This window comes from Mytilus californianus, unplaced genomic scaffold (assembly GCF_021869535.1).
Source record: "Mytilus californianus isolate M0D057914Y unplaced genomic scaffold, xbMytCali1.0.p SCAF_1, whole genome shotgun sequence".
Lineage (NCBI taxonomy): Eukaryota > Metazoa > Mollusca > Bivalvia > Mytilida > Mytilidae > Mytilus > Mytilus californianus.
In genome coordinates this window covers 124977222-124999282 of record NW_026262581.1, presented here as the reverse complement: position 1 = coordinate 124999282, position 22061 = coordinate 124977222, and the positions used below count along the sequence as shown (strand labels likewise).

Genomic DNA, 22061 nt, shown 5'->3' with positions numbered 1-22061 from the left:
CATAAGGGGGTTCAAAAAATTTAGGGGAGGGATTTTTTTTTTCTTTAAAATTTTCCATTTTAAATTGGTTATTTCTGATTTATATATAAAAGCAAATAATAATGATATGGTTTGAATAGGTAAATTAAAAAATTTTAAGTTCTTAGACCAAATTCATTCTGTGTCAGAAACCTATGCTGTGTCAAATATTTAATCACAATCCAAATTTAGTGCTGTATCAAGCTTGAATGTTGTGTCCATACTTGCCCCAACTGTTCAGGGTTCGACCTCTGCGGTCGTATCAAGCTGCGCCCAGCGGAGCATTTTATTTTGCATTGTTGCCTTCTATCAGAAAAACTATATTAGATAGATAGAAACTTTAATAAGCAAAAATGATCAGCAAGACTAAATCAACAAAGAAGAGATTTTTGTCATGAATTCTATTGTAGTCCACAAAGATGGAGAGTATCCATTGTTGAAGATGCACATAGACCTAGGTGAGCGACACAGGCTCTTTAGAGCCTCTAGTTTGTAATTGCATTACCGGATTTCTTTAGTTGTAACTAGGCTAATGTGTCTTTGATGCTTCCTGAATTTGTGCACCTCCCATGGAGTCTTTGTAACTTATGATTCATGGTTAAGTTGTAATGTTACATCTCTATATAATGGTAGAATATATTTTTTTCTTTTTTTCTTCAGGTAATGAATTTTTCTGCAGAAGAAGTTGCATCATACATTGCTTTAGTTGGTGTCTTATCTGTTGTTGCTCAAGTAAGCTTTATTCTTAGCTACGTAGTCAAATATAATTACCTTTTTTATGTACAATTTATTACTGGTTGCTAAATGGTCAGCGGAAATTATTTTTTACTTTATTGATAAAGCAAGGATTTATTGTGTTAAGATGGGGTTTAATTTTCTGACTATACTAATCTATTAACATTTCAGTCAAGATTTATTTTTAAGAACACTTTTGTACTCTGGATTGGTCAAATTAGTCTGACTAGATGGGTATTGACCAGTAAATGAAATTTTATGCATGATCAATTAAACAAATTTCTGGAAGTTTTTAAATTTATTAAATGATGGATACAGATAAATCAGTTAAAATTATTGGTGTAAATTGAATGTCAAACAATTTTAATGGCTTCTTCTGATAAAAATGGAAATAAAGAGATTACATATTAGATTCCTAGACAGTTTAATGTTACATTTCATTGTTGATAAATTCCTGCTGACAGTTTCATTTTTCTTTCAGACATTAATATTGACATTTTTAATGAGATATTTAGGCCATAAAGCTTCTATCATGTTTGGTTTGGTGTTTGAAATATCACAGCTAATCTGTTATGGTTTTGGTTCACAAACATGGTAAGTGTTATAAATTATCTTATTGGTTGATGAAAGTAACAAAATAGTATTGAGATTCAGATGTTAGTTGAAAAATTGAAAGATACAAGAAATATTTTTTTTATGCCCCCGTAGCAGAGGGATCATTAAGTTTTACCCTTGTTTTTTTTTTAAATAAGGAAATATTGTTAAAAAATGGAACAGCAAAAATATGTATATTTTCTGTACATGAAACAACATCACTGTAGATAAAAAGAGTTATTTTTATGCCCCACCTACGATAGAAGAGGGGCATTATGTTTTTCGGTCTGTGCATCCTGTTCGTCCATCCGTTCGCCCGTCTGTCCCGCTTCAGGTTAAAGTTTTTGGTCAAGGTAGTTTTTGATGAAGTTGAAGTCCAATCAACTTGAAACTTAGTACACATGTTCCCTATGATATGATCTTTCTAATTTAAATGCCAAATTAGAGTTTTGACCCCAATTTCATGGTCCACTGAACATAGAAAATGGTAGTGCGAGTGGTGCATCCGTTTACTATGGACACATTCTTGTTTTGTGAGTGTTATTTACTTCTAAATATAATGACATATTTTATATTTCAAAAGTATTTCTAAGCACAAAATGTGGGACAATTTTATAGTTCATACTCCAGCGACTGAATTAATTAGCAATGTTGCTGTCCTCAGTCCATCAGATTGTCTTTTTCTGAATTTTCTGTTGACAGGCAAGACATATCTCTGTGTAAACAGTTTATTTTTAATGGAAATAAAACAGTAGTCTGACATAATGATGATCACCAGTATATTGGGTATTTTTTGTCTTGTAGAAAATGTTATCGAGATAATCTAGCGTTTCTGTCGCATTATAGTAATACAAAACTGTAACATATCACAATTGAAATTATATCTACTAAAACAATATAACCAGAACAACCTGATAGAAAGCATGTTTAAATCTTGATTTATTTTATGTTTCTACTTTAAATGTTTTAATTGTATTGCGTAATATGATGTTTTTAAGATGATTTATAGTCCTCTTATGTAATATTTCAACCTATAATCCTCTTGTGTAATATAACATGTATTAATTCATCATCTTAACATCATACTTTTGCATAATCAATTTCTTATCTCAATTTTTTTTACAATAAAATGATTTACTTCTAGGATAATCTGGATGGCTGGTTGTATTGCTGCTATGTCCAGTGTAACTTATCCTGCAATCAGTGCATTTGCATCAGAACATGCTGCTCCCGACCAACAGGGTAAGAATATCAACAAAAGTTTGCATGATACGGAAATAATGTGTCTGATATTGTTGGAAGTCGACCAAACTCCACACCTTATTTGCCCTTTGAGCTCATTATACAAATCAAAAGAAATAAATATTATGTAAGGAATGATTTAATATGGCATGTTTAAAGTCTTATCTATGACAGACTGTCGTAATGCTTTTTGTCCTTAATGTATTACAGATATATCGAAAAGTTTATCTGTAAAATCCAATCATTTCTTATTTTTTCCTCAAATTCTGAGACAGTTAGAAAGGTTTATGGTACACTTGGGAGAGAAGTAAATATGAAATATATTATATAGTTGTTATCAAATTATTAAGTCCAAGTTTCCAGTTAAGTTTATGTATTGTCTGAACAAATATCACGTTTATTGACATTAAGTTTACATGAAAAATGTGTATTGTCTGTTTATTAGAACACAATAGGATGTCTATTAAGAGAGTCCATTGAAGTGCATTTGTAGTTCATTCTACAAAAAAATGTATATGGTTAAAGTTCATTCTCTAGATGTGGTTGTAAAATGTTAAAAAAAAAACCCTAAGGGCTATTCCATTAAAACACAGTGTACCCAGGGAAGGTACTTTGAAAATAGAGTTACCACCCATAGAAGTAATTTTAGAGACCTGCATATATTTGAAACTTTTCAACATAATATTTCACACCAACCCATAGAGGCAAATTCAACTTACCTTCCTTTCATCCCATGTATTTTTTTATGGAACAGCCCTAAACTTGCATTTTTAAAGGCAGTGCTTTAATGCCTTTCTAGTTGCCGGGTTAATCCTTCCTTCCGCGATATCCAACTTATCTACGTGGGGGGTCATTAGACTCTAAGTAGATCCGGAAATATTGAATTATCTCCTCTTCTTATTGCGATATAAAATGTTTTTTGTTTCATTTCATTTACATTGGGAAATAGAGAAACGATCATTGTGTTTTGTTAGTTTTAAAAACTTTTGATATATTAGTATTTTGCATTATAAGCAGTCAACCGATTGACAAACTAGAATTATTTGAATTCCGTGTGGAAAGAGCTCGGGTTAATTTCGAGTGTTATCTGCAATCTAGATGTTTATAAATCGTTTCAGTCGTTGATATAATAATTAAAGGTCGACTGAACATGAATTATATTATACAATTTAAAGCGCATTTCTGTTTATGCACGTGAACCCGTCTAACGTTATTTTCGCAGTTATAAAAAGTAGAAAATTATCGTTCCTGAATAGGTGGCGCCGTGGTAGCGGATCCTGTTCCTCTTCTTCCGGTTTCTGCACTGTGCAACTATTTCAGTTATATTTTTAATTAACGATGCCAAGTACTTGTTGTTGTGTACCTGGATGTCATTTAAGAGGAGGACATGCATTTCCAAATGACTTAAAAAGAAGGAAAAGTTGGATCAACGCCATGGCCCATACGCAGATTGGACGAGAACACGATGATATCGTGGAGTCCATCTCAATCAGCTGTTGTTTGCAAGGCACGTTTTACTGAAAAAGACTACGTGCAGGAAACTATTCATGGTAAAACTCTATTTTCTTTGTGAAATATATAGTTATATATGTAATCTCCATGCGAATAAACCAAAGTCTGTTTACAACCGCAATTATCGTTTTAGAATAAAAGGGGGTGGGTAATTCAAGACGTCATAATTTTTTGGATTACGATTCAATGTGATCTGTTTGAGATTTTTTGGTGATTGCTACAATTATAATGATTTCTTACAAGAGGTATATCATACTGAGAATTATTTTAGCAGTAATTATGCTAATGTAGTAATGACAGGAATGCATAAGCTATGCCTCATAGACTTTCTTGAAAAATATCAATGACAATGTTAACAGGAACAAAACAATGACATGCTCTCATCTATATTATAGTTATTTAGGTACAAACAATGTACGTTTGTTGCATTAGTCTCTCATTGTTTGTCCTTTGGATTTACATAACATACATTGAATCAGGCAAACATAGTTTTATCCAGATTGTAATGAATAAATCTAGTTAATATTTCGCCAGGTAGTACAAAGTATACATTGCTAATGGAAGTTCATTTAATTATAAAAAATCTAATGTTTTGTAACCTTTTTCAGGGCGCAAACCCACCATACAGAGACTTAAGTCTACTGCAATTCCCAGCCTATTTTCCTGGACCAAGCAAGAGACTGGATCGTCCGCAAAAAGAAAAATCAGGGCAGTTTCCTGTGAAAACAAAAGAACTAAACTTGATGAATATTGTACATGTAGTAGAAATCTAGAGGAAAGTTTTGATTGTGAAGTTGGTTTTCCTGAAGAAGTCATTCATACTGCAGAAAGGATTTATGACTGTCCACCACCAACTGCCGAGCTAATGTTGAGCTTCACAGATGGAATTACGCAAACACCATCAATGCCTATGTTTTCAGCAGAGAATTTTGAAATGAAGACACGTGACACAGCCATGCATTTTTATACCGGTTTAGAGTTGTATACTAAATTTTTATTTGTTTTGACCACACTTGGTCCAGCAGCACATTGTTTGAGATACATATATTTTCAAATTGATAGGGTGTCAGTTGAAAATCAGTTTTTTTATGACTTTGATGAAATTGAGGCATCATACAACCAACTTTGAACTGTCTAGATTCTAGATTGAATCTAGTGTTAAGAATATTGTGTATACATGGATTATTTTTATGTCTAAACAGTGGTGTGAGGCTAACACTTGGCCATCTAGTGGTTTAGTCAGGTATTTTTCACCATCCAACTTCAAATTAAAGTTTCCTACGACTTGGATTATTATTGACAGCACAGAATATCCCGTGATAAAACCTAAAGCTCCTAGAGCTCAGGCAACCTTTTCATCAAATAAAAACAGAAACACTGAAAATTCTTGAATGTTCGACACCTGGTGGTCTCTATGTCACATAGAGCGAATTATTGGACTTGGCAAAACATACAAAATTCTAATAAATCCTATGAATGAAACTGAAACAAAACTTTCATCTGAAATAACATTTAGTTGTTGTATGTTGTGTAATTTTAGAACTTGTATTGTGCCAAAGGATGCATAAATAAAAGTGACGCAATGAATTTTGTTCTGATATATATATATTTACAATTACATGCACATGTAAATTGTAATGCATATAAAAATAAGGAGATGTGGTATGATATTCAGTGAGTTTATCAAACTAAAGTGCATAAGAAATGGGTTTAAGCAGTTACAGGTGTTACTGTCACCGTACAATCTCCAACAATGAGAAAAACTCGTACCCTGTAAAAAATTTCAGAGATCTTACAACTAAGTTTTGTTGTCTCACCTTGACTTTGGTGAAATTTTTATATCTGTTGATGTAAATATAAAAAAGAAGATGTGGTATGATTGCCAATGAGACAACTCTCCACACATGCACAAGAGACCAAATGACACAGAAATTAACAGCTATAGGTCACAGTACGGCCTTCAACAATGAGCAAAGCCCATACCACACAGTCAGCTATAAAAGGCCCAGAAATGACAATGTAAAACAATTCAAACAAAAAAAACTAACGGCCTATTTTATTTTAAAAAAATGAACAAATATAACAAATATGTAACACATAAACAAACGACAACCACTGAATTACACTTTTATAGGCTCCTGACTTGGGACAGGCACATACATGTACATACAGAATTTGGCGGGCTTAAACATGTTAGCGGGATCCCAACCCTCCCCCTAACCTGGGACAGTGGTGTAACAGTACAATATTAGAAAGAACTATAAAAATCAGTTAAAAGAGGCTAAACTCATCAGATGGATAAATACAAATACAAGTGGACGTGGTCGGGTAGTTGTACATCCAAACAACAAAAAGACACTAAGTACAAATCTGAGAGTACTCGCAGTTACTGACAGCTAGTTCAAAGCCACTAACAACTGATAAAAAAATCTTGCATCTAAGACTAAATTATCAATCCGTAAGCTCCCTTTAGAATTTTATAAATTTTAGATTTTACATTTCTGAGTTATGGGGTTTTATTCATTAAAAAAGGGGGGATTTTCCAGTTTTTGGACAACTCAAAAAATGCTTTAAGCAGTTCACATGAAACTTTGGTGAATTTTTTATAGCTATTGATGTAATCTCCCTATTGATTTTCATAAATTTCAAATATGACATTGAGACGAAATTGAACTTTATTTGTTTATAGTCTGGCAACAGATTTATTAAGTATTGCACAACAGCACAGTGTATTGCACAACAGCAAGAAATCTTTAATTGAATATAAATTCAATTCATATAACCGATTTCAAGTTCATTGACTACATTTATTCAGAAACTATAATATGTCAAATATTTAGTTACAATCCAAATTCAGACCTGTATCAAGCTTGAATATTGTGTCCATTTTTGCCCCAGCTGTTCAGGGTAGTACCTCTGCGTGTGTTAGCGAATCAGTTTATTTCTTAATTAAGAACTCCTTTTTATACGACCGCAAAAAAATTTTGTGGTCGTATATTGGTATGACGTCGGCGTCGTCATCCGAAGACACATTAGTTTTCGCACTCTAACTTTAGTTTAAGTGAATGGATCTCAATGAAATTTTAAAATAAGGTTCAATACCACAAAAGGAAAGTGGGGATTGATTTTGGGGGTTATGGTACCACCAGTTAAGGAATTAGGGGCCAAAAATAAGCATTTTTGTAACTTCCAGACATAACTTGTGTGTAAGTGTATGGATCTCACAAGGTTCCATATCACAAAGGGAATGCTGGGATTGATTTTTGGGGGTAATTGCCTCCAAATTTTAGGAATTAGGGGCCAAAAAGGGGCAAAAAACAAGCATTTTTCTAGTTTCATGACAATAACTTGTGTGCAAGTCTATGGATCTCTCTGACATTGTATCACAAGGTTCCATATCACATAGGGAATGCTGGGATTGAATTTGGGGGTAATTGCCTCCAAATTTTAGGAATTAGGGGCCAAAAAGGGGCAAAAAACAAGCATTTTTCTAGTTTCATGGCAATAACTTGTGTGTAAGTGTATGGATCTTTATGAAATTGTACTACAAGGTTCCATATCACAAAGGGAAAGCTGGAATAGAGTTTGGGGGTAATTGCCCAAAAAGTTTAGGAATAAGGGGCCAAAAATAAGCATTTTTCTAGTTTCCAGACAATAACTTGTGTTCAAGTGTATGGATCTCTCTGAAATTGTACTGCAAGGTACCATACCACAAAGGGAATGCTGGGATTGATTTTGGGGGTAATTGCCTCCAAATTTTAGGAATTGGGGGCCAAAAAGGGGCAAAAAACAAGCATTTTTCTAGTTTCATGACAATAACTTGTGTGTAAGTCTCTGGATCTCTCTGACATTGTATCACATGGTTCCATATCACAAAGGGAATGCTGGGATTGAATTTGGGGGTAATTGCCTCCAAATTTTAGGAATTAGGGGCCAAAAAGGGGCAAAAAACAAGCATTTTTCTAGTTTCATGACAATAACTTGTGTGTAAGTCTATGGATCTCTCTGACATTGTATCACAAGGTTCCATATCACAAAGGGAATGCTGGGATTGATTTTGGGGGTAATTGCCTCCAAATTTTAGGAATTAGGGGCCAAAAAGGGGCAAAAAAACAAGCATTTTTCTAGTTTCATGGCAATAACTTGTGTGTAAGTGTATGGATCTTTATGAAATTGTACTACAAGGTTCCATATCACAAAGGGAAAGCTGGAATAGAGTTTGGGGGTAATTGCCCAAAAAGTTTAGGAATAAGGGGCCAAAAATAAGCATTTTTCTAGTTTCCAGACAATAACTTGTGTTCAAGTGTATGGATCTCTCTGAAATTGTACTGCAAGGTACCATACCACAAAGGGAATGCTGGGATTGATTTTGGGGGTAATTGCCTCCAAATTTTAGGAATTGGGGGCCAAAAAGGGGCAAAAAACAAGCATTTTTCTAGTTTCATGACAATAACTTGTGTGTAAGTCTATGGATCTCTCTGACATTGTATCACATGGTTCCATATCACAAAGGGAATGCTGGGATTGATTTTGGGGGTAATTGCCTCCAAATTTTAGGAATTAGGGGCCAAAAAGTGGCAAAAAACAAGCATTTTTCTAGTTTCATGGCAATAACTTGTGTGTAAGTGTATGGATCTTTATGAAATTGTACTACAAGGTTCCATATCACAAAGGGAAAGCTGGGTTTGAGTTTGGGGGTAATTGCCCTAAACGTTTAGGAATTTGGGACCAAAAAGGGGCCAAAAAACAAGCATTTTTCTAGTTTCCAGGCAATAACATGTGTTCAAGTGTATGGATCTCTCTGAAATTGTACTGCAAGGTACCATACCACAAAGGGAAGGCTGGGATTGAGTTTTGGGGTGATGAATCATAAGGGGGTTCAAAAAATTTTGGGGGGGGGGCGGGATTCTTTTTCCTTTTTTTTCTTTAAAATTTTCCATTTTAAATTGGTTATTTCTGATTTATATATAAAAGCAAATAATAATGATATGGTTTGAATAGGTAAATTAAATTTTTTTAAGTATCTTAGACCACTTTCATTCTGTGTCAGAAACCTATGCTGTGTCAAATATTTAATTACAATCCAAATTCAGTGCTGAATCAAGCTTGAATGTTGTGTTCATACTTGCCCCAACTGTTCAGGGTTCGACCTCTGCGGTCGTATCAAGCTGCACCCCAGCGGAGCATTTTATTTCATTCATAAATTACTTTATGCTTGGAAATATAATTTTGCTTGGAGTTGAAAGAGTTGACATGTTGCAATGTGCATTTACTCTACATAGTTCTATGGTACCAAATCAAAAGTTTATATAAAGAAAGAAGTCAAAGGTTTCCCATCATAGTTTAGTTACATACATTTTTTTTGTACCTGAGGTCGTTGAATATAGATCATTATATAAATAAGGAGATGTGTTATGATTGCCAATGAAAAAACTAAGGATTTTCTTATCCAAGGAATAGATTTCCTTAGCCGTATTTGTCACAACTTTTTGGAATTTTGGGTCCTCAATGCTCTTCAACTTTGTACTTGTTTGGCTTTGTTACTATTTTGATCTGAACGTCACTGATGAGTCTTATGTAGACGAAACACACGTCTGGCGTATTAAATTATAATCCTGGTACCTTTGATAACTAATTTGACTATAAACATAGATAAAAAAAGGTACAAACTGGACATAATGCACTAGTTCATAAACAAGTGAGAACAATCACCTTCATATAGTGCTCAGAATATGACATTCATAAAACTTATTCAATATCATTAGAGAACTCTAAATCTTAAATACTGAAAGCCACCTCTGATAAGTACACTGTACTATGCAAGATAATGATATAACTGGACTTAAAATACACACAACCTGTAATTAACTGCCTTTACAGCGCTTTCGTGCTTTGATTTGAAAAAGGTTACAGCAAAATAAAAACTTTTATGCAATTAAAATAGCTCAAAAAGGTATATTAAAAAAAGAAATCTTTTCAAACAAAAGTTATTATTTCCCAGAGTGTGAAAATTGAGAAATTTGCTGTATTTGAAGAATTTTTAAAGAGTGCTTTTAACCCCCCTGCATACATTAAACCACTGAAAAGATTGCAAAGAATATTTCAAAGAGTAGTAGAACGTAATGATATTGTGCACCTTCTAATCTGATTTATTTCATTCCAATGATCTTTTGGGTTTCCCATTTCAAAATATGGACTTTGCTTTTATGGGTTTCCCATATCAAAATATGGACTTTGCCTTTAGGAGTTTCCCATTTCAAAATATGGACTTTGCCTTTATGGGGTTTCCATATCAAAATTTAGACTTTGCCTTTATGGGATATCAAAATATGGACTTTGCCTTTATGGGTTTCCAATTTCAAAATATGGACTTTGCCTTTATGAGTTTCCCATTTCAAAATATGGACTTTACCTTTATGGGTTTCTCATTTTAAAACATGGACTTTGCCATATCTGTACAGTATGTTGGTGAAATGTTTAAATGACTACTGAAGTGCATATCCATCAAATAAATCCTAAAACTTTTAATATATCATGGAAATCTTTATTCTAAATATTTCATGATATTCATAATTGATTTTCAGGCTTTAGTGTGTCACCTTTCAAATTTGACTATATCAACAAATGATATGAACATAAGTTTTCACAGAAATTCTGGAGTTGGGACTATAGCGACATTGACCCATTTTATTGATTTATTTATAGGTGCAGCACAAGGTCTTATAACTGGTATTAGAGGATTATGTAATGGACTTGGTCCAGCAGTGTTTGGATGTATTTTCTTCTTGTTTGGAGTAGATTTAAATGAAGAGAATGCAACTAAATCAGCAAATACATCTCATGTTCATGATGCTTTTAGGGTAAGTCGAAATAACAGAGGTTCTTTTACTATTATGCTGAAAACTTGCGTACGGTATGCAGGACACTTTAAATAAATATTTAGGAATACAGATGACCGAGCTGAGTTACTTAATTTTAGTTTAAATGAATTTATAAGTATATTAAATATTCTTATGATTGGAACAACCATTGTTAGCTTTTATCAAAGACCATTGATAAACTTTTCTATGAAATTGAATTTTTCCGCCAGTCTATTAATATTTGTAATTCTGGGTCAATACAAAGGGAGACAACACTAATAACATACACCTGAATTAGTTGTCAGTAATTATAGATTACACAGAATGCCAAAGGATATAGATGGGTGTAATTTGAAGACTAATCAATGGTAAAATGCAAATGGATATGTCTTTACAACTAAGTATCTAGTTTGAATATTTGTGACATCAAGGATTCTGTGGTTGGGAAAAATTTTATTTTCAAAAGTGCATACAGGGGTTTTTCATATGCATGAATATTTAAAGGTGAAGACATTTGTTAACTTTTTAATTAACCTTTTAAACTTTGTTGTCCCTTCTGAACAGATGATTTTTGTCGAGCCTTCGACTTTTGTCGAAAAAGCGAGACATAGCGATCCTACATTCCGTCGGCGTCGTCGTCGGCGGCGTCCACAAATATTCACTCTGTGGTTAAAGTTTTTGAAATTTTAATAACTTTCTTAAACTATCCTGGATTTCTACCAAACTTGGACAGAAGCTTGTTTATGATCATAAGATTATATTCAAAAGTAAATTTTGTAAAAAAAAAATTCCATTTTTTCCGTATTTTACTTGTAAGTGGACTTAGTTTTTCTGCCAGTTAACATTACATTCACTCTGTGGTTAAAGTTTTTAAAATTTCAATAACTTTCTTAAACTATCCTAGATTTCTACCAAACTTGGAAAGAAGCTTGTTTATGATCATAAGATAGTATCCAGAAGTAAATTTTGTAAAAAAAAAAATCCATTTTTCCGTATTTTACTTATAAATGGACTTAAGTTTTTCTGCCAGGAAACATTACATTCACTCTGTGGTTAAAGTTTTTGAAATTTTAATAACTTTCTTAAACTATCCTGGATTTATACCAAACTTGGAAAGAAGCTTGTTTATGATCATAAGATAGTATCCAGAAGTAAATTTTGTAAAAAAAAAAATTCCATTTTTCCGTATTTTACTTATAAATGGACTTAGTTTTTCTGCCAGTTAACATTACATTCACTCTGTGGTTAAAGTTTTTAAAATTTTAACAACTTTCTTAAACTATCCTGGATTTGTACCACACTTGGACAGAAGCTTGTTTATGATCAAAAGCTAGTATCTAGAAGGAAATTTTGATAAAATTTTGTTCCATTTTTTCTGTATTTTACTTATAAATGGACTTAGTTTTTCTTCCAGTCAACATTACATACATTCTGCAGTTTAAGTTTTTAAAACATTTATTAGATTCATAAATTATCCTGGATTTTTACCAAACTTGGACAGAAGCTACTTACAATCAAAACATAGTATAGAGGGGAATATTTTTATTAATTTTTTTCCTCATTTTTGTTGAGCCTGCGATTAACACCAAAAGTAGGCGAGACACTGGGTTCCGCGGAACCCTTACGAATTTTTAATCTGATAATGTTATTTTTTAAATTGATATTTGGATAACTGGGGGAGAGGTTATTTAAACTCCCATATGAACTCCCGTATGATCTGACTTTTCAATTATCTTTTATGAGATTTCTGGGTTAATTTTTGTAACTAATTTATAGCACTTTTTCATAAAAGGTAATACAGTACTGTATAATAAAATATCAATTCAAATCATATTTTGATAGAGTGACATATTAAACTAATGCTTATTGTTTCTAGGAGATGGTTCCAGGACCCCCATTTGCCTTTGGTGCAATATTAGTCATAATGGCCTTTCTTGTGGCCATTTTTATTCCAGAAAATCCCCATTCATCATCCATTGCAGGCAGGAAAAAGTCTGCAAAACTAAACGAGTCTTTCAACAATGGTACAGGTAAGGAGACAATATGTTTGCTTTAGATAAAAAGAATATGATAAAACACATTCTGGAGTTGTTGGAATACCTTTTATAAGTGTTTACATCAAGATTTATTTTAGGACAAACATTTAAAGCCTGGTGAGAACATCCTCCATTTCATTTGAAGAAAATTCTTTAAATTCATGATTGTTTGGGATCTTTTTATTATTGCAATAAATGCAACAGAATAATTTTCTCTAAAATAAGAAATCACATTTGAAATTTTGAAAGTATTATTTGTATGTAGCATTTCCTGAAATGGCTATAAATAATAATATCCCTATTGTGTTCATTGTTCAACAATCACAATAATATATACATGCAAAAGTTTCAGAATTTACAGGGTGAACTCTTTACCTTCAAATGGTCCATACTATTTGTTTTATAAAAAGACCATCAACCCACTTATATAACAAATATTCTATAGGCTTGTATGCAGACTTCGGCAAAACCACAAAATTAAATATCCACGAACATGTAAGTTTTCCTCAATCCACGAAAATTGGTACCCACGAAAATAAATAAATCCACAGTATTTATAACTTGTCTGTTGAATGAAGAAGTGAGAGATTTACAGTTTGAACTCTTTCCTTTACCTTCAAATGGTCCATACTATTATTTATAACTTGTCTGTTGAATGAAGAAGTGAGAGATTTACAGTTTGAACGCTTTTCCATTACCTATAAATGGTCCATACTATTATTTATAAATTGTTTGTTGAATGAAGAAGTGAGAGATTTACAGTTTGAACTCTTTCCTTTACCTTCAAATGGTCCATACTATTATTTATAAATTGTCTGTTGAATGAAGAAGTGAGAGATTTACAGTTTGAGCTCTTTCCTTTACCTTCAAATGGTCCATACTGTTATTTATAACTTGTCTGTTGAATGAAGAAGTAAGAGATTTACAGTTTGAACTCTTTCCTTTACCTTCAAATGGTCCATACTATTATTTATAAATTGTCTGTTGAATGAAGAAGTGAGAGATTTACAGTTTGAACTCTTTCCTTTACCTTCAAATGGTCCATACTATTATTTATAACTTGTCTGTTGAATGAAGAAGTGAGAGATTTACAGTTGAACTCTTTCTTTACCTTCAAATGGTCCATACTATTATTTATAACTTGTCTGTTGAATGAAGGAGTGAGAGATTTACAGTTTGAACTCTTTCCTTTACCTTCAAATGGTCCATACTATTATTCATAACTTGTCTGTTGAATGAAGAATTGAGAGATTTACAGTTTGAACTCTTTCCTTACCTTCAAATGGTCCATACTATTATTCATAACTTGTCTGTTGAATGAAGAAGTGAGAGATTTACAGTTTGAACTCTTTCCTTTACCTTCAAATGGTCCATACTATTATTCATAACTTGTCTGTTGAATGAAGAATTGAGAGATTTACAGTTTGAATGCTTTTCCTTTACCTTCAAATGGTCCATACTATCATTTATAACTTGTCTGTTGAATAAAGAAGTGAGAGATTTACAGTTTGAACTCTTTCCTTTACCTTCAAATGGTCCATACTATTATTTATAACTTGTCTGTTGAATGAAGAAGTGAGAGATTTACAGTTTGAACTCTTTCCTTTACCTTCAAATGGTCCATACTATTATTTATAACTTGTCTGTTGAATGAAGAAGTGAGAGATTTACAGTTTGAATGCTTTTCCTTTACCTTCAAATTGTCCATACTATTATTTATAACTTGTCTGTTGAATGAAGAAGTGAGAGATTTACAGTTTGAACTCTTTCCTTTACCTTCAAATGGTCCATACTATTATTTATAACTTGTCTGTTGAATGAAGAAGTGAGAGTTTTACAGTTTGAACTCTTTCCTTTACCTTCAAATGGTCCATACTATACATTTATTTCCCGTGCCTGAGGGAGATATGAAGATTTTTTAACCTAAGAAAATTCATATTTCCCCGAGGGCCTCGGCCGAGGGAAATATGACTTTTCGAGGGTGAACAAATCTTCATATCTCCCTAAGCCAAGGGAAATGAATGTTTTATTCCACTGCCATTACTTTGTTTACTCTAAGTAAATGAACATAAAACATTAATTCACATACATTTTTATTAACCGCTTGTTTTCATAACTAAACACGACATAATTTAAAAAATTGATAAACAGTACTGATCAAAAGATAATTATCTATTATTTATGTTTGGATTTTACGTCTGAAATAATTTTGAACACAATAGTGACTTTACTATCGCAATTTAAAAACGTTCAAAACGTTACTTACATTAACCGCGCGTAACGTCGCACAGGCAAGTCCTGATGTTCAGAGTGGAATATGATACTCAGAGGGGAATATGAAGATTTGTTCAGTGTCACTTGGAATGGTCTCAACCAATCAAACATTAATTAAACTATCAAATTTGATATACAGTGGAATAATATTATTTATAACTTGTCTGTTGAATGAAGAAGTGAGAGATTTAGTTTGAAAGCTTTTCCTTTACTTTCAAATGGTCCATACTATTATTTATAACTTGTCTGTTGAATGAAGAAGTGAGAGATTTACAATTTGAATGCTTTTCCTTTACCTTCAAATGGTCCATACTATTATTTATAACTTGTCTGTTGAATGAAGAAGTGAGAGATTTACAGTTTGAACTCTTTCCTTTACCTTCAAATGGTCCGTACTATTATTTATAACTTGTCTGTTGAATAAAGAAGTGAGAGATTTAGTTTGAAAGCTTTTCCTTTACCTTCAAATGGTCCATACTGTTATTTATAACTTGTCTGTTGAATGAAGAAGTGAGAGATTTGCAGTTTGAATGCTTTTCCTTTACCTTCAAATGGTCCATACTGTTATTTATAACTTGTCTGTTGAATAAAGAAGTGAGAGATTTACAGTTTGAATGCTTTTCCTTTACCTTCAAATGGTCCATACTATTATTTATAACTTGTCTGTTGAATAAAGAATTGAGAGATTTACAGTTTGAACTCTTTCCTTTACCTTCAAATGGTCCATACTATTATTTATAACTTGTCTGTTGAATGAAGAAGTGAGGGATTTAAAGTTTGAACTCTTTCCTTTACCTTCAAATGGTCCATACTATTATTTATAACTTGTCTGTTGAATGAAGAAGTGAGGGATTTACAGTTTGAACTCTTTCCTTTACCTTCAAATGGTCCATACTATTATTTATAACTTGTCTGTTGAATAAAGAAGTGAGAGATTTACAGTTTGAATGCTTTTCCTTTACCTTCAAATGGTCCATACTATTATTTATAACTTGTCTGTTGAATGAAGAAGTGAGAGATTTAGTTTGAACGCTTTTCCTTTACCTTTAAATGGTCCATACTATTATTTATAACTTGTCTGTTGAATAAAGAATTGAGAGATTTACAGTTTGAACTCTTTCCTTTACCTTCAAATGGTCCATACTATTATTTATAACTTGTCTGTTGAATGAAGAAGTGAGGGATTTAAAGTTTGAACTCTTTCCTTTACCTTCAAATGGTCCATACTATTATTTATAACTTGTCTGTTGAATGAAGAAGTGAGGGATTTACAGTTTGAACTCTTTCCTTTACCTTCAAATGGTCCATACTATTATTTATAACTTGTCTGTTGAATAAAGAAGTGAGAGATTTACAGTTTGAATGCTTTTCCTTTACCTTCAAATGGTCCATACTATTATTTATAACTTGTCTGTTGAATGAAGAAGTGAGAGATTTACAGTTTGAATGCTTTTCCTTTACCTTCAAATGGTCCATACTATTATTTATAAATTGTCTGTTGAATGAAGAAGTGAGAGATTTACAGTTTGAACTCTTTCCTTTACCTTCAAATGGTCCGTACTATTATTTATAATTTGTCTGTTGAATAAAGAAGTGAGAGATTTAGTTTGAAAGCTTTTCCTTTACCTTCAAATGGTCCATACTGTTATTTATAACTTGTCTGTTGAATGAAGAAGTGAGAGATTTGCAGTTTGAATGCTTTTCCTTTACCTTCAAATGGTCCATACTGTTGTTTATAACTTGTCTGTTGAATAAAGAAGTGAGAGATTTACAGTTTGAATGCTTTTCCTTTACCTTCAAATGGTCCATACTATTATTTATAACTTGTCTGTTGAATGAAGAATTGAGAGATTTACAGTTTGAACTCTTTCCTTTACCTTCAAATGGTCCATACTATTATTTATAACTTGTCTGTTGAATGAAGAAGTGAGGGATTTACAGTTTGAACTCTTTCCTTTACCTTCAAATGGTCCATACTATTATTTATAACTTGTCTGTTGAATGAAGAAGTGAGGGATTTACAGTTTGAACTCTTTCCTTTACCTTCAAATGGTCCATACTATTATTTATAACTTGTCTGTTGAATAAAGAAGTGAGAGATTTACAGTTTGAATGCTTTTCCTTTACCTTCAAATGGTCCATACTATTATTTATAACTTGTCTGTTGAATGAAGAATTGAGAGATTTACAGTTTGAACTCTTTCCTTTACCTTCAAATGGTCCATACTATTATTTATAACTTGTCTGTTGAATAAAGAAGTGAGAGATTTAGTTTAAAAGCTTTTCCTTTACCTTCAAATGGTCCATACTATTATTTATAACTTGTCTGTTGAATGAAGAAGTGAGAGATTTACAGTTTGAATGCTTTTCATTTACCTTCAAATGATCCATACTATTATTTATAACTTGTCTGTTGAATGAAGAAGTGAGAGATTTACAGTTTTAACTCTTTCCTTTACCTTCAAATGGTCCATACTATTATTTATAACTTGTCTGTTGAATGAAGAAGTGAGAGATTTACAGTTTTAACTCTTTCCTTTACCTTCAAATGGTCCATACTGTTATTTATAACTTGTCTGTTGAATGAAGAAGTGAGAGATTTACAGTTTGAATGCTTTTCCTTTACCTTCAAATGGTCCATACTGTTATTTATAACTTGTCTGTTGAATGAAGAAGTGAGAGATTTACAGTTTGAACTCTTTCCTTTACCTTCAAATGGTCCATACTATTATTTATAACTTGTTTGTTGAATGAAGAAATGAGAGATTTACAGTTTGAACTCTTTCCTTTACCTTCAAATGGTCCATACTGTTATTTATAACTTGTCTGTTGAATGAAGAAGTGAGAGATTTACAGTTTGAACTCTTTCCTTTACCTTCAAATGGTCCATACTATTATTTATAACTTGTCTGTTGAATAAAGAAGTGAGAGATTTAGTTTAAAAGCTTTTCCTTTACCTTCAAATGGTCCATACTATTATTTATAACTTGTCTGTTGAATGAAGAAGTGAGAGATTTACAGTTTGAACGCTTTTCCTTTACCTTTAAATGGTCCATACTATTATTTATAACTTGTCTGTTGAATAAAGAAGTGAGAGATTTACAGTTTGAAAGCTTTTCCTTTACCTTCAAATGGTCCATACTATTATTTATAACTTGTCTGTTGAATGAAGAAGTGAGAGATTTAGTTTAAAAGCTTTTCCTTTACCTTCAAATGGTCCATACTATTATTTATAACTTGTCTGTTGAATGAAGAAGTGAGAGATTTACAGTTTGAATGCTTTTCATTTACCTTCAAATGATCCATACTATTATTTATAACTTGTCTGTTGAATGAAGAAGTGAGAGATTTACAGTTTGAACTCTTTCCTTTACCTTCAAATGGTCCATACTATTATTTATAACTTGTCTGTTGAATGAAGAATTGAGAGATTTACAGTTTGAATGCTTTTCCTTTACCTTCAAATGGTCCATACTGTTATTTATAACTTGTCTGTTGAATGAAGAAGTGAGAGATTTACAGTTTGAACTCTTTCCTTTACCTTCAAATGGTCCATACTATTATTTATAACTTGTCTGTTGAATGAAGAAGTGAGAGATTTACAGTTTGAACTCTTTCCTTTACCTTCAAATGGTCCATACTGTTATTTATAACTTGTCTGTTGAATGAAGAAGTGAGAGATTTACAGTTTGAACTCTTTCCTTTACCTTCAAACGGTCCATTCTATTATTTATAACTTGTCTGTTGAATGAAGAAGTGAGAGATTTACAGTTTGAATGCTTTTCCTTTACCTTCAAATGGTCCATACTATTATTTATAAATTGTCTGTTGAATGAAGAAGTGAGAGATTTACAGTTTGAACTCTTTCCTTTACCTTCAAATGGTCCATAGTATTATTTATAATTTGTCTGTTGAATGAAGAAGTGAGAGATTTACAGTTTGAACGCTTTTCCTTTACCTTCAAATGGTCCATACTGTTATTTATAAATTGTCTGCTGAATGAAGAAGTGAGAGATTTACAGTTTGAACTCTTTCCTTTACCTTCAAAATGGTCCATACTATTATTTATAACTTGTCTGTTGAATGAAGAATTGAGAGATTTACAGTTTGAATGCTTTTCCTTTACCTTCAAATGGTCCATACTATTATTTATAACTTGTCTGTTGAATGAAGAAGTGAGAGATTTACAGTTTGAACTCTTTCCTTTACCTTCAGATGGTCCATACTATTATTTATTATTTGTCTGTAGAATGAAGAAGTGAGAGATTTACAGTTTGAACTCTTTCCTTTACCTTTAAATGGTCCATACTATTATTTATAACTTGTCTGTTGAATGAAGAAGTGAGAGATTTACAGTTTGAATGCTTTTCCTTTACCTTTAAATGGTCCATACTATTATTTATAACTTGTCTGTTGAATGAAGAAGTGAGGGATTTACAGTTTGAACTCTTTCCTTTACCTTCAAATGGTCCATACTATTATTCATAACTTGTCTGTTGAATGAAGAAATGAGAGATTTACAGTTTGAACTCTTTCCTTTACCTTCAAATGGTCCATACTATTATTTATAACTTGTCTGTTGAATGAAGAAGTGAGAGATTTACAGTTTGAATGCTTTTCCTTTACCTTCAAATGGTCCATACTATTATTTATAACTTGTCTGTTGAATGAAGAAGTGAGAGATTTACAGTTTGAATGCTTTTCCTTTACCTTCAAATGGTCCATACTATTATTTATAACTTGTCTGTTGAATGAAGAAGTGAGAGATTTAAATTCAAATATGAATTAAAGATGATACTGACAACAACAACCCAGTAACACTGAAAAAGCATAAACAAATTTTGACATGCATTTAATTATAATAAATTCAGAGAGACGCAATATTTAGTTACATATTCTACTTCTTATGATACGCAATGGGATATTTCATTGCATTTTATGTCAACAGATTCTATTTATTGACATTTGCTATTTAACTTAGGGTTACTCAATGTTTGTAATAACATATGATAGGTATATGTCAATGAGACAGCAACCAAACAACACAAATAACCAAAAAGTGTCAAACAATGACACATAGCAACCAACAACAACCACTGAATTGTAGGCTTGTGACTTGGGACAGGCAAATATAGAATGTGAAGGGTTAAACATGTTTTTGAGCGTTCAACTTTCACCATAACCTGGGAATGTGGTGAAACAGCACAAAATAAGAACAAACTGTTGAAATCAGTTGGAAATGGCTTGACTGAAGTGAGACAACAAAAAAACAACTGACCTAAACACAAAAGGCACAAAGTACCGATCTTAGAATACTCACAGTTAGTGAAAGCTAGTTCAAAGCCAAAAACAACTAATAAATTAATCATGTTCCCCCAGACTTAAGTATCAACCAGTACACATCCAACAGATTTAGTGTAAAGATGTTTGCCTATGATGAATGAGTGTTTTGTATTTTTCAGGTGATGTTAAGATAGAAGCAGAACCCCTATTAAATGACAACAATTTATAGCAGTGACTTAAATCCTTGTGTTCAATCAAGTGGAATATATGTTGTGATGCTTCAGTGGACTTCCATATAATTCATTCTTAACATTAGTGATTTTAGTAGCAAGAAACTGCTTTTCTGTCCATCCTTACATTGTTATTATTCAATATAACGAGACCAATTATCACTTCATTATAATGATGTATTTTTGTAAAATTGTTGATTTTATGACAATTGTACCAGCTATACCCCTCATGGTTTGTAATATGTGAACTGGATGGCTTTAAAAATATTACACAGAAAAAGATGATATGTAAAAAAGTGACAAGTCTTCACATATAAATCTTTACGTGACAGAAGGTTGCATTGTAAAATGCTTGAAATGATAGACTGATGAAGTGCATAGTGATAAATGCATCTTAAATTATATTTTAAGCTTTATAGTCAGTAATGCTTGACCTTTTAAATTTTATAATATCAACAGGTATGTTTTTGAAATTGAACACTTTTCTGCTGTTGATTGAGATATTTTTTTAATATTGTTATTAAAATCAAAATGACTAACATTTGCTGGTATTTTTTTTATTGTTTGTTTCATTGACAATGGACAGGATCACATTATTTCTCGTTATCACTTGTTATGATGCTGAGCTTGATTGTGATATGTACATCAGAATTGTTGTCTTGTCCTGTGTTCATTGTTCTACCTCTTAGGAAATGAAAGAAAACATAAAAATCTCTTTTATTGGATAAAAGTAGAAACTGAATTCATTTAATATAGCAGCTTCATTTTGATTGTGTGATTGAACAGTGCCATGTATAACATATATCTTTCACTCTGTTTCAATGATGAAGGTTTAATTGAATTTCAAAATTCTAATCACTTTCATGAATAATTCTCTTGAAAAAAAGTTCATTTTAAACCTCCACAAATAAGACACAATTAATTTCGATACTAATTTCAATTGATTTTCATAATACAAAATTTGATATCATGGAAAGAAAACTATTTGCTCTGAAATCGTAAATTTGGATGTATGAAAAATTATTAAATTTACATTCACAAGTTTTAAAATATAGATTTCTTTGAAATAATACAGCTTATTTCTTGTCTTCATAAATGTTATTGTCATTAAACAATTACTGTTATACACCAAACAAACTGATTGAGAAAGACAGTTCTATTTTAATCAGAATGTCATCAGGTTTTTAAATGCATATTACTCCTTTTGAAAACATTGGTTTATGTATCTGAGAACATAGATATGAATATTTTAGTCAGAATTCTTAGATAACTCCTAT

At 32.0% G+C, this 22061-nt stretch overlaps 2 protein-coding genes and 1 long non-coding RNA gene across 3 annotated transcripts in view; all 3 read left to right on the top strand.

Moving 5' to 3' along the window:
• LOC127732923 (hippocampus abundant transcript 1 protein-like) overlaps window positions 1–21325 on the top strand; it is a 49726-nt gene extending 28401 nt beyond the window's left edge. Inside the window, exons 8-13 of the mRNA XM_052242142.1 lie at window positions 679–750; window positions 1235–1347; window positions 2492–2589; window positions 10807–10961; window positions 12838–12991; window positions 20734–21325. Coding sequence (XP_052098102.1) covers window positions 679–750; window positions 1235–1347; window positions 2492–2589; window positions 10807–10961; window positions 12838–12991; window positions 20734–20783 — 642 coding nt within the window. The 3' untranslated portion in view covers window positions 20784–21325. The remainder of the gene's footprint in view (window positions 1–678; window positions 751–1234; window positions 1348–2491; window positions 2590–10806; window positions 10962–12837; window positions 12992–20733) is intronic.
• On the top strand, window positions 3748–5688 carry LOC127733028 (uncharacterized). Its single transcript, XM_052242292.1, has 2 exons — window positions 3748–4139; window positions 4710–5688. Exons 1-2 carry the CDS (start codon window positions 4055–4057, stop codon window positions 5228–5230), a joined length of 606 nt encoding a protein of 201 aa, XP_052098252.1. The 5' UTR covers window positions 3748–4054; the 3' UTR covers window positions 5231–5688.
• LOC127733051 (uncharacterized) lies at window positions 7034–8994 on the top strand. The gene is made up of 3 exons (XR_007996648.1): window positions 7034–7491; window positions 7653–7963; window positions 8125–8994. It is a non-coding gene; the product is annotated as an uncharacterized LOC127733051 (long non-coding RNA).
• Window positions 21326–22061: the final 736 nt, after the last annotated feature.

What these genes read in the sequence shown, in the direction of transcription:
- LOC127733028 (XM_052242292.1), top strand. Translation starts at nt 4,055, where the DNA reads ATGATATCGTGGAGTCCATCTCAATCAGCTGTTGTTTGCAAGGCACGT. An exon ending in CGTGCAGGAAACTATTCATG is followed by an intron (nt 4,140 to 4,709) that starts GTAAAACTCTAT and finishes AACCTTTTTCAG; the next exon opens with GGCGCAAACCCACCATACAG.